Source organism: Anser cygnoides, chromosome 1, assembly GCF_040182565.1.
Source record: "Anser cygnoides isolate HZ-2024a breed goose chromosome 1, Taihu_goose_T2T_genome, whole genome shotgun sequence".
In the NCBI taxonomy this organism is placed as follows: domain Eukaryota; kingdom Metazoa; phylum Chordata; class Aves; order Anseriformes; family Anatidae; genus Anser; species Anser cygnoides.
Genome location: NC_089873.1, coordinates 45,549,906 through 45,562,322, shown reverse-complemented (window position 1 = coordinate 45,562,322; position 12,417 = coordinate 45,549,906). Strand labels below are relative to the sequence as shown.

The window sequence follows — 12,417 nt, the reverse complement described above, 5'->3', positions numbered from 1 at the left end:
CGCCCGCGCTCGCCTATATTGCCGGCGGTCCGACCTGGTTGAGGACTGCGGCGGGGCAGGGCAGGGGCGGGCTCTCCTCCGCGCCTCCGCCCCGGGGCGCCTGCGAGAGGGGGCGGGCGCCGCGCGGCGGCCCCGGGACGCGACGGCCCCGCCGCCGCCGCCTCGGCTCGGTTCGGCCCGGCCCGGCCCGGCCCGGTCGCGGCGGGGACCCTTCTGCCGCTCGGCCCGTCCCAGTCTCCCGGTGCCCGCCTTGCGTTACCCGCAGCCGGCGGGGAGCCGGGCCCCGCGGCCGCGGCTCTGCAGCAAATTCCAGCCAATGGCGGCGGCGGCGGCGGCGCCGCTCCCCCCGCCCGCGCTCCGCCACCGCCGCCATTTCGCGGCGCTCACACAAAGGGCCCCGACCGGGGGGAGCTGCGGGCGCGCTCGGGTTAAAAATTCCCGTTATTGACTCGATGTAGCTTCGGCCTGCGGTGTTCTTCCCTTCGTCGTTGCTGCTCCATTGAGGGGTCCGGAGAGGTTCCGGCAGCGCTGCGTTTCGGGCTGTCCCGCCGCAGGGGACGCGGGTTCTCTCGGGGGTCCCCTGGCAGCACGCAGCGGCTGCGGCGCCGTCGGCTGAGGGCACGGCGGTGCGGAGCCGCCGGGCCCCGAGTGCGCACACATGCTGTGTTACTTTGGCCCTCTATCTTCCTAGCTATACTTACTGGGAATATACATTTAGGGGTATTGTCCTGTGTTCTTGAGAAATCATCGATTAACTTGTATTCCGGACGTTGACAACATACCGTTTATTTCTTTCCAATACTATTCTCTGTCAGGCCTGGTTAGTTACAGTATTAAGGTCTCCATATATCCCATGTTTGGGTATGTATCTATATATTTACTGTGTTTTTCCCTAAAGGGTCTCCACTTCTATAATCTTTATCATAAATTGTTTGTTTTTCTTGTTAATTTCATGACTCTTTTCCTTTCAGATACTGTATTTGTATTTCCCTTTTTGTCTTTTTTCATCCCTTTTCCTTGAACTTAACCATATATTAGCCAATACTAGGCTTCTCAGTGTTTCTCACATTTTCCTGTTCTAGTGTAAGAGTACTATGAAAAGCAATGAAATTGTATCAGTTTTGTTAAACCATGTAGCATGAGACTGAATAATTTTTCTCACATTCCCTAGATTTTCTGGGGTCTTTCTTCTCAGGACTTCCATAAAGTTTGAGAAGTTAGCAGTGTTATTTTATATTATTAGTATCTTCCCCAATTAAGTTCTATCAGTAAATGGAGTATTAAACTTTCGTGGATGGATTAAATATTTCCTAATGTGACATATTGGTCTTGTATTCCATGCCCAGTGTTTACCCTTCACTCTGGTGGTTCTTTCGTATGGAGTTTGGTACTCATAGACCCCAACAAGTTGTTATTAAGCTATGAACTACCTATTCGTCATTTTTATAGGTCAGCTTTCCCTGTTAGTCAGCACAGAATGGGGAGGGTAATCAGTTCTGTTCTCCTCTTCCTGATCAGGCAGCGTCAGTTGGAAGAGGCTTTAGCTGTCTCTCAGATGTGGCAAGGCACCCAGGGAAAACAGTTGAAACAGGCTGGGAGAGGGCAGGAAAGGAGAGATACAGTAACTCTGCTCCTGTATGTCATAGCAGATCATAGCACTCCTCTTCCCTTCTGCATCAGCTTTCAATCACACACCTTGCCATTCCCACTAATACTTCTGACCTTCCCAAAAGACAACCAACACTTCAGGGGAAGACTGCTGAAATAATGTGAATTTCAACATTTTTTTTTTTCCGAATATCTACTCTCCTTGGGGTGTTGAGGAAATGTGTTTAGTTGTTATTAGAAAGGAGCTCACCCCACAAATGTGGAGCATTGAAAATGTCAGTCTCTGCCCAGGTCATCTTCCATGAAACTGAAGACAGGTCTATCGGCAAAGCTGGTGACTACACATCAATATAAAGGAGAATCCTGCAGTTTGAGCCTGGCAGCTCAATATGCTTCTAGATTACTGCTGGTTTGTCTAAGTTTTGGTCAGCTTAGCCCTCATGTCTGTTTTCCTTCAGGTGGACTAACCTGTTGGACCTGGCATCTGGACTGATAGCTCCCTATGGTTCTGCCTATCCAAGTGCAGAGCAGCATTTCTTCTCAGGTGTGAATTTGCCTCTGGGCTCTACCTGCATCTGTGTGCTGAAGACCACCGCTTCTGTGTTCAAAGTCATTTCCCTCCACGTAGAAACTAGAAACCCTTGTGCAGTGGGGATCATGACAGCTCCTATCCCAGGAATAATGGGGTCCGTTTCTGACAGAGCTTTATAAGTCTTGCTAAAAAAAACACCTGTGCTGGCCTGTCTTATTTATTTATTTATTTATTTATTTGTGATAGCTTACTGCCATGGAAGTAACATGTAACCAGAAGGTAAAGGTGCAATAGGGAGGGACAGCATGCAACAACTTATTACAGCATGAAACAAGTTTTGATATTTTAAAAAAATATATGCATGCACTTATTATTGATGAATAAAAAAGTCCTGTCACATCTGCAGACAATTAACAAGTAACTAAATAAATAATTTGTTCAATGCTCAGAAGCACCAAAACAAGAATAATCTGAATGTCAAGAATCACTGGAAGAGCAACAGAGAGCAAACCAGAGCATACTGTATCTTTGTACCATTGTAACATTTTGTAAAATAGATGCACCTTAGGTATTGTGTACATTTTTGTTCAATATCAAATTAAAATAATTTTTTAAAGTGTAGTGGAATTGGAAAAGAAAGTTCTGGGAAATGTAATAAAGATGATTTAAGGGTCTGAAATGGCTTCCATACAAGGACCTACTTGAGACTAGGACAATTTCAGAACATAGACTACTATTGGGTGAAGATGGTTTTACTTATCTCCTTTACTGTTTATAATGTCATTAGTTAAATCTGTCAACTTCAGTGAGGTCTATTTTATCATCTAAAGTTAGTTAACAAGCAAAAGGTTACAGAGGCCTAAAGAGCTATCTAAGCATTGCAGGTTTCCTTGAACAAATGGACTCCCTGTCTCCCTAGTCTTTTTCCAAGGAAGGAAGAGCTGAACGTGGTGAGTGAAAAGTTGAGGATGGATCCATCTCTCCCCTCTACAGAAATAAATACCGAAGAATGCAGCTGCTTGCATAACTGTGAACACTTCCTGCTGGTTCTTGCAGGCATTTCTGTGTTTCTCTCACAAACCACATGGGCAAGTAAAAGAAACAGAGAAAAGCTGCAGCATCTGTAGCAGGAGGGAAGGAGTTGGTTTCTATCTGAAATTCTTCCCCATGTATCAAAGAGCAGTATCATTCACATGCAGAGTGCAGACTTGAAAAGTCAAATTCTTAACGAAGTGCCTTTCTTCCTACTATTTCTTAATAGAAATGCCATCCGGAAAGGAAAAGAATTCTCCACTATGGCCTGTCTGTTATGGTATGGTTGTTTCTGCACTGTACAGTCAGACTTCAAGTTTTCTAATACAGAATGACCATGGGGGAAAACGCTGTAACAACGACAGACTCCTTACAGAAGCAGTTTATCGAGCAGATTGGTGCGTTGTTTGCTCTCAGCTGCAGAATCAAACCAATATTTTGTAACAGGGCAAGGTGATAACCCTGAGTGCTCCTTGGCTGTTTACCCAGAGCAGCAGCCGCCATACAAAGAAAATGCAGTTTAAATAAGACCAACACTCGATCCCAGAAACACGAGAAGCATTCAAAGCACGGGCTGCTTTTAACAGCTCCCTTTGCTGCGAGGAAGGGGGCTGCCCCCCCTCGCCCTTCGGCGCTCGCCTTCCCCGCCGGGAGGTGACTGAGATGAGAACGACCCGGGGAGGAGAGCGGCGGGGGGGCAAGGAACAGGAGGGGAAGGAGGGAGGGGAAGGAGGAGGAAGAGGAGGAGGAGGGCGGGCAGCTCCTGCTCGGGCGGGATTGGCGAGAAATTGCTGCAGCGCGGGGCGGGCCGGGGCCGGGTCCTCGCTCCCGGGGCAGGGTCCCCGCACCGCGACCCCCCCTCGCCCGGCAGTGCTACAGCGATCCTAGGGAGAACCTGCGACGATGCCAAGCGTACAGAAAGACGCACGATGCGTTAGCTGCGTTTTATTACCTCGATCTGCCTTTTGTGTTACTGTTGGATACACTCGGAGCGTTTATTTTTTAGCTACAAAGGCAGATTTCCTGCTGTGCTTGTGCAGCTACAAATTGGCTTTCAGACCCCAATCCTCCCATTCAGATTTCCTGAATTCAGAGGCACTGACTGAAATCACTGAGTGAATGAAGTCACATGATTTCCTTTCCTGTTTACCAATCAATCCTGTACCATATATCTCAGAGAAATTAGTAATATCAATTAATTTGTTTTCATCCCCTTTGCTGTCGAAGCAGGTTGCTTTTCAAGGGCTCACAAACAGAAACGTACTGATGATATTATTCAGACAGTTTCTGCATTATACCAGATTTGTAAGATATTTCTACCTGATTATATTTTGATTTGCTATGTGTGGTTGCAGAAAGGTACTAAAGGAGCTAAATATCTGAGTGAATGGTTTGAGAGGAATCTATGAAAAGATCTATGTATTGAGTATTTATTCTATGATCTATCTTCTAAGATCTATGTGTGAGTATTTATTCTTTGTATAAACTGTCACTTGGTTATAGCATTAAATGAGGTTTACACAATTCCGTGGACTTACCCTCAACAACAGACAATTCATTCCATTATTTTTTGTTAGAACTGGGGGAATTCTCTAACTTACCTACATACCTAGTAAATAGCATAGCCCAAAGCAACATCTCCTCGTGAAAGGCTGGAAAAAAAATATTAAAAAATCACACCTTCCTCTAGAACTATGGAAGACTGTTTAGAAGCAAGGGAATTTGGATTATATCTTTTTGCCATCCACAAAGAATGCATGTTACAGAGCAACCAAGCTAAGAAAATACATGCTAAGAAAAGCATGAATAAATCTTTCTGAAGGAAAGAATATTTGAGGAATTTTTCCATGCACTATTGTCACTGTGGTAAAGTTAACCAAAATGTGAATTTTCTTTTATTCCTTCATTGTTTTCCTTATTTGTCTACATACTAGTAAATGTTTCTGCAACTGAGTATGGTTTCTTTTTTGATATCATTTTGCTTACTATCTTTATGGAAAAAATATCTATGAAGTAACTACTGGGATCTATAAAGTAACTACAGATCGAATAACACCCTTTGAGGCCAGGCTATCTGAGAGATGGCATCACCTATGCTATGCTATACATGCTTATGTATAAAGTATATTATGTATATTTTATTGTCTAAAGCATAAAGATATGTCTTAAAAGTCAAAAGATTAGATATGTCTATGGCTGTCTTTTTTTTTTTTCTTTTTTTTTTCCTCCCCATGACTACCAACACCTGTGATGAATCATTCTTAAATAACAGATTTCCTCTTTTATGTAGAAATAGTTCAATACTTTAGGCTGGCTGAATAGCTGGGAAAGACATTTTGGGAGGGATCCAAATAAAATAGAAATTCTGCATATGAATTGACTTTTTTCTAAATATTTTTTATTTCTTTATTATTTTTTAAAGTGTCATCCCATACATAAATAGCTGTTCTCATCCACTTCTCTCTTCTAATTTAAAGTATCCATGACTTTTATGGAACTATTGTACAAGGGTAAAAATTATATTAATCTAAACCAAGCATGTTAACATGAGGCAGAAGAACATATTGCCTTTCCATTTTAAATAAGGATTGCCAAGAAAAACAAGGAAGAGAAAGTATAGCTGGTAGTTGTACAAAAACATTCCAGTTATGTTTTAGCTGTAGAATAGGGGCATTTAGGATACATAGATCAGAGTATGCCTTAAATAAGTAATTATTGATTGTAAAATGCCATGATAGTGCTTTGGTGGCACATAAAACAGAACATTAGTCATAAAGTATTATGAAACAAAGCCATGATGTTTATTTACACCAGCGTGAGGTAAAAGCATGGCTGGTAAGGCAAAGAACTAAATATTAGTTGGTGAAGTATGACAACTAAGTGGAAATATTTTTTACTGAAGAGAACAGAAAAATTCTATTTTGGACTACATTTCAACCAAGTCAAATGTCATTTGAAAACAGAATGTCAGAATACATCTGTTTTCAAGGAATGTTTTAAATATCTTTGGGGAAAAATATCCTTCCTTTCTAAACCTCCAAGACAAGCAGAACAGAGGCTTTCTTGTCACCCACTTCAGTGTGAGCATTGATTCTGAAAAGAGAGAAATGATCCCTCCTCACACCATGATTCCTAAGTAAAAACTAAATCTAGGAGGCCTTGGTTTCAAAATTTTGTTTGTTTTTCCCCAAAAGGCCCAATCAGCACTTTCTACAAATGAATGCTCTCCTTCAAGTCAATCTTATCGCTTCCCACCCCCATACTAAGCATCCACCAGTTTTTTTTTTTAATACACTATATAGAGAAACAGAGATTTTAAAGTTTTAAACATAGTTCCAACCTCAAATTTATGCACAACTATAGTCCTGCAATTAATATGGTTTCAAAGTCCAACTTTCGAGAACCACACCTAACTTTTTTTTTCCTCCAAAAATACAGGACTTAAAAATAGTAAAAAAAAAATCACGAAACAAAACTGGGCATTAATTAAGTAATAACCGGTTCAAAACAACCCCGGAGTTGTCATCATGTTTCCAAGCAACACTTCAGAGCATCACAGATTAACACATCGCCACAAGTGACCCGCTCCTCCGCCTCCTGAGGGAGGACACTGGAAAGAATAGCACTCTGTTTTCCTCCTTTTCTCTCTCAAGAGGCGCTTTTAGAGAACACAGAAAAACCTCCCCCAGCCCTCACTCAGCCCAGCGGAGCCTCACTCAGAGCCTCCCACAGCTTCCGGACCTTGCATTCCAAGGCTCTCCTTCGGACAGCTTTATTTTCTTGCACATAAAACACTACTGTATAAAAAAATATATATTGCTTTGCCTGTATCTGCCTGACAAAGCGGGACATACAGTGTCCATTACAGTGGAAGAAAAATACATGTATATCTGTTCCAGACAAACACAGAGCCTCAGCGGGGCAGAATCCCCGAGGCACGAATGGCGGAGAGGCTCCTCCCTGCGGATACCAGCCTCTGGCTGACTTCGCTTGTTTATCTTCCTCTCCCATTTTTAATCCTCTCTCTGAGCGAGTCCAAGACCGCGCCCACCGCCGTCAGGAAAGCAGCCAAGAGCCTTAAGTGAGTACAGCTGCCAAGCCACTACGGAAGGCAGTAGCAGCAAAGAATCTGGCCAAGGCAGCAAGGCCCAAAGCAGCCAAGACAAGAAATGGCCCAAGAAGACGTAAGGATATCAGAAGAGAAAACGTGCAGATAAACTTAAGAGCACCTTTAGTAGCCAGCCATGCTGTCGGAGGGGGAAAGAAAAGAAAAAGAGAGAGAGAAAAGAAAAAGAGAGAGAGAAAAGAAAAAGAGAGAGAGAAAAGAAAAAGAGAGAGAGAAAAGAAAAAGAGAGAGAGAAAAGAAAAAGAGAGAGAGAAAAGAAAAAGAGAGAGAGAAAAGAAAAAGAGAGAGAGAAAAGAAAAAGAGAGAGAGAAAAGAAAAAGAGAGAGAGAAAAGAAAAAGAGAGAGAGAAAAGAAAAAGAGAGAGAGAAAAGAAAAAGAGAGAGAGAAAAGAGCAAACCCACAACAGCTGATACATCAGTTTAAGCCCAGACAGGTACATAACAATCCCCCAACGTACATAGGAATTTATGCGGTGTGGGAAAGTACCCTTTAGTCTATTTTGCATGAACTCGTGATCCTCCATTGTATTTCCAATATCATGTACTCAAACAGCCCACGCTGTCCTTTAGAAGCTAAACCCGTGTTAGCTGCGGGATAGCATCCCGGTGAGAAACGTACAGATCTGCCAGTGTTGCCTGAAAGCCCTAGTAGCAGCGCATGGCAAGCATAAATTTCAGAAAGAAAACAAACAAGCCAAAAAACCAAGCAGGAAAAAACCCACACCAAAGCCGAGGGGAAGAACCCAGCGCGACCCGGGAGGCAGAGCGCCCCTTCCCGCCACGGGTTCGAAAGTCGCGCGCTCCGTCCTGATTGGCCGGACCCGGCCACGCCCCCTCCCGCCCCCGGGGCTGCGCGGGGCTTTTCCCCTCGGAAACCACGCGGCGCCCGCCCGGGCTGGGCTCGGCTTCACCTTACAGCGCGCCCAGGGACAGAGCTCGGGGATGTTTTTTTCTCCCCCCCCAACTTTTATTAATTTTTAGAAGTAGTACTAAGTAACTTGTTAGAGAATAAAATTGAAGGGATTTGCAGAACAGAGCTGGTTCATTAAATACAGAATTGCTATTTAGAAGAACTCCCCATGTATGCAAGTTTGCAGTTACATAAGATCAGTTTGTAAAAAAACAAGCGATCCCAGTACTTATACTTGGGTGTTCCTGCTCTTTTTAGGAAGATGTGGGTGGCTCTGAAAAGAGCCTTTGGGTTGTTTGTTGGCACGGTTTTACTTGGCCTTGGCCTTGTGGCTGTCGGTCTTCTTGGGCAGCAGCACGGCCTGGATGTTGGGCAGCACCCCGCCCTGCGCGATGGTGACCTTGCCCAGCAGCTTGTTGAGCTCCTCGTCGTTGCGGATGGCCAGCTGCAGGTGGCGGGGGATGATGCGCGTCTTCTTGTTGTCGCGGGCCGCGTTGCCCGCCAGCTCCAGGATCTCGGCCGTCAGGTACTCCAGCACGGCCGCCAGGTACACCGGGGCGCCGGCGCCCACCCGCTCCGCGTAGTTGCCCTTGCGCAGCAGCCGGTGCACGCGGCCCACGGGGAACTGCAGCCCGGCCCGCGACGAGCGCGACTTGGCCTTGGCCCGCGCCTTCCCGCCCTGCTTCCCGCGCCCAGACATGTCTTCGGCTGAAGTTCGGAAATCGGCAGAGCCCCCGGAACAAAACAGAGAAGCGGCGAAATCCAAAGGAGTAGAGCAAAAGCTTCCACCCGGCCTTTTTATCCCTTCCTGCTGGGGTTCCGTGGCACTTGTGATTGGCGGAGGCTGCGATTGCGGAGTTGGCCAATGGGGGCAGCGATGCAGCACAGGCCAATTGCTCGCCGTGAATGGCTTTGACATCACCGACCCGGAGCGCCCAATGGGAGAGAACAATCCTGAGCCGCCTCATTTGCATACCGCCCCTATAAATAGAGGCGCCGCCGCTATTGTATTTACGTCGTTCCTGCGGTAGACAGGTAGTGACAGACCCGTGAAATGCCGGAACCAGCCAAGTCCGCGCCCGCGCCCAAGAAGGGCTCCAAGAAAGCCGTCACCAAGACGCAGAAGAAGGGTGACAAGAAGCGTAGAAAGACAAGGAAGGAGAGCTACTCGATCTACGTGTACAAGGTGCTGAAGCAGGTGCACCCCGACACGGGCATCTCGTCCAAGGCCATGGGCATCATGAACTCCTTCGTCAACGACATCTTCGAGCGCATCGCCGGCGAGGCGTCGCGCCTGGCGCACTACAACAAGCGCTCGACCATCACCTCGCGGGAGATCCAGACGGCCGTGCGGCTCCTGCTGCCCGGCGAGCTGGCCAAGCACGCCGTCTCCGAGGGCACCAAGGCGGTCACCAAGTACACCAGCTCCAAGTAGAGCGCCGCGGATCCTGTTTTTAACCCAAAGGCTCTTTTCAGAGCCACCCACGTTTTCAGTAAAAGAGTGGTTCACACTTGCTCGTTTCGGTGAGTGGCACTGCTATTTGGTATTAACTTTGTTTTCCAGATTAGGATGTTCTGATTAATAGGGGAAAAAAAATACGCTTTGCGTGTGAGAAAAACGGATTTCTAGTGGTTGTGTTGTCCGTGACATAACTGGGCTCTTGAAAGGGTAGATCCATAAAGATAACATCATACTGAAAAGTTCTAAACTATTAAATATTCCTCCTGTCTTCTCATTAAGGTATTTATCTCAACTCTGGATTTTGGTAATTATAGAAATACACACGGTAGTCTCTGTCCCTCCGGTATGAAAAACCATTTCTAATAAAATGCCGCCGCCCCCTTTAAACATCAGCTGCTCTTCCCAGGCGACTTGGCCGAACGCCACCGAGCGGGTTGTTTACTTAGGGTACTCCACGGGGATTACGCCGCGTTTGCGCGACCTTCGGCAAGGCAACGCTGTTTCATGGGGGTTGTCGCGCCACGGAGAGCTGAAGATACAAAACGCAGAGAAAAAAAGTATCATTTTAACGAGCCTCGGGGATACCCCAAGTGCGTGGCGGATCGTTTTCCCGTCTCTATAATAAAATAAAATAAAAATGCTGGAGAACAAAGGGGACCATCATCGCTTGAAATTAAATGGGAACGATAGAAGTGAAAAAAGGGCTTCGCCCGAGGAAAGCAACCACGACAGCGAGCGCTGTATTGAAGTGGGGCTCGCGCAGGATGCGTCGGGGGGGCTCAACGCGGGGGCTGGGATCCGGGCTGCGCGGGGCGGAGGCGGCGATGACCGCGGCTGTCGCGCTGCCCGGGGTGAACGGGACGCGGGGTGAGGGGCGGCCGGGGCCGGGCCGCGGGGGGCGAGAGCCGGGGCCGCGCGGGGGGGCTGCGGGCGGGCAGCGGCCGTTACCTCCCCCCGCAGCGCGGGATTTTCAAACGCCCGCCGCAGACCAATGGAATCTGCGCCGTCCCGCCAGCCAATCACAGCGCGGACGGGTCTATAAATAGCGGGTCCCGCAGCCGCTTTCTCCAAAGCTCCTTGTCCTTCAGTGCCGGGAGGCTGCTCCGGGGAGATGGCGCGCACGAAGCAGACGGCGCGTAAGTCGACGGGCGGGAAGGCGCCCCGCAAGCAGCTGGCCACCAAGGCGGCCCGCAAGAGCGCGCCGGCCACGGGCGGCGTGAAGAAGCCGCACCGCTACCGGCCCGGCACGGTGGCGCTGCGCGAGATCCGGCGCTACCAGAAGTCGACGGAGCTGCTGATCCGCAAGCTGCCCTTCCAGCGGCTGGTGCGCGAGATCGCGCAGGACTTCAAGACCGACCTGCGCTTCCAGAGCTCGGCCGTGATGGCGCTGCAGGAGGCGAGCGAGGCCTACCTGGTGGGGCTGTTCGAGGACACCAACCTGTGCGCCATCCACGCCAAGCGCGTCACCATCATGCCCAAGGACATCCAGCTCGCCCGCCGCATCCGCGGGGAGCGTGCTTAAGCTTCTAGCAAAAGGATCTTTGACTATCGAAAACCCAAAGGCTCTTTTAAGAGCCACCACATGACCATTAAAAAGAGCTGTAAACTCTTACTCTTGTATAGTAGAAGATGTGCTTTCCTGCATTTTTGGTAAGTGCCAAACAACATAAAACACGTTTTTTCTGTGTTGAGGACACTAAACTGCTATAGATGAATTCTTGCTGTGGTAGTTACTCGATAAATTTCCATTGATAAGGAATGCTTCTTTTCATAGACTTTATCAGTCAAGTTGCTTTTGAACAATTAATGAAGAAGTTCTTTTCGCGGGCTTTCACAGGCTGAAAGTGAAACTAGTTTTTTTTTTTCTTTACTGTCTGCTCTTAGAAGCAATCAGGGATGCACTAATGCAACTTTGTATTTACAGCTTTTTTTTGTTTGTTTTGTTAGTAACAATGTGTTATGAGGCTAGTAAATTGCAAACACACCTTGTTACACAGCAAGTAGTACCTTCTGGTAGTACCACTAACAGTTATTCTGGTAGTAGCAAGAGTGTTTCATTTTCCAAATGCTTTTTCTCTTTAGATCTCTTATTTTTGAAGCAGCAACGTTTCCTTTCCACCCTTTAATGATGGGTGTTCTGTCAGTAATTTTCTCAGTTCTTTATCACTCGCGGTCTGAATGTGCCTATCATGAGCGACATCGGTCTTCTCAGGACATAATACTTTTTTTTTTCCTCCCTGAGATAAATGTAATGTTTCCCTGCAGAGCTGGGTGAAGGGCAGTGGGAACGTAGGGTGGGTAACTTTGAAAAACGTTACCCCTGTTTTGGGTAATGTTTCCAAATGTTACCCAAAATTTTTAGAGAATGTCTTCTCTGAGACGCACTTGAGGCATCCTTTGTGGTTCTGGGTCTGAATGCTTAGGGATGTGTATCTGGATCAATTTTTTCCTGGGAATGTTCAGGTTCCCCCCAAATATTTGCTGCACTCAGCGCACAAAGTATTTTTCCCATGGAATATTAATGATTCATAACTTGATATCGTGTCCAGAATATCATTAAATGCAGACTCTTACCCACCTGTTGTATTCAGTGGCTCTTGTAGACCTTCCAGGAAAATATTTCTCCCTGACTGTTGTGCTCACCTGCACAAACCCTTGCCCTCCTACTCAATAGATTTGGACTCAGCACCCAAAAAATTATTGCCAGGACTCCTTCTGGATTTCCATGGTGTTTTATTTCTTTTTCAA

At 46.8% G+C, this 12,417-nt stretch overlaps 3 protein-coding genes across 3 annotated transcripts; 2 read left to right on the top strand and 1 right to left on the bottom strand.

Annotated features, from left to right (window-relative positions):
- Nucleotides 1-8,240: 8,240 nt before the first annotated feature.
- Nucleotides 8,241-8,987, bottom strand: LOC106045907 (histone H2A-IV). The gene has a single exon (XM_048061280.2). The coding sequence runs from the start codon at nt 8,905-8,907 to the stop codon at nt 8,518-8,520; it is 390 nt and encodes a 129-aa protein (XP_047917237.1). The 5' UTR covers nt 8,908-8,987; the 3' UTR covers nt 8,241-8,517.
- A 223-nt stretch (nt 8,988-9,210) lies between these two features.
- Nucleotides 9,211-9,721, top strand: LOC106045851 (histone H2B 8). Its single transcript, XM_013196597.3, has one exon. The coding sequence runs from the start codon at nt 9,262-9,264 to the stop codon at nt 9,640-9,642; it is 381 nt and encodes a 126-aa protein (XP_013052051.3). The 5' UTR covers nt 9,211-9,261; the 3' UTR covers nt 9,643-9,721.
- A 1,008-nt stretch (nt 9,722-10,729) lies between these two features.
- On the top strand, nt 10,730-11,281 carry LOC106045829 (histone H3). Its single transcript, XM_013196577.3, has one exon. It carries the CDS (start codon nt 10,781-10,783, stop codon nt 11,189-11,191), a length of 411 nt encoding a protein of 136 aa, XP_013052031.1. The 5' UTR covers nt 10,730-10,780; the 3' UTR covers nt 11,192-11,281.
- Nucleotides 11,282-12,417: the final 1,136 nt, after the last annotated feature.

Excerpts from the sequence above, each read along its gene's own strand:
- LOC106045907 (XM_048061280.2), bottom strand. The coding sequence starts at position 8,907 with ATGTCTGGGCGCGGGAAGCAGGGCGGGAAGGCGCGGGCCAAGGCCAAG.
- LOC106045851 (XM_013196597.3), top strand. The coding sequence starts at position 9,262 with ATGCCGGAACCAGCCAAGTCCGCGCCCGCGCCCAAGAAGGGCTCCAAG.
- LOC106045829 (XM_013196577.3), top strand. The coding sequence starts at position 10,781 with ATGGCGCGCACGAAGCAGACGGCGCGTAAGTCGACGGGCGGGAAGGCG.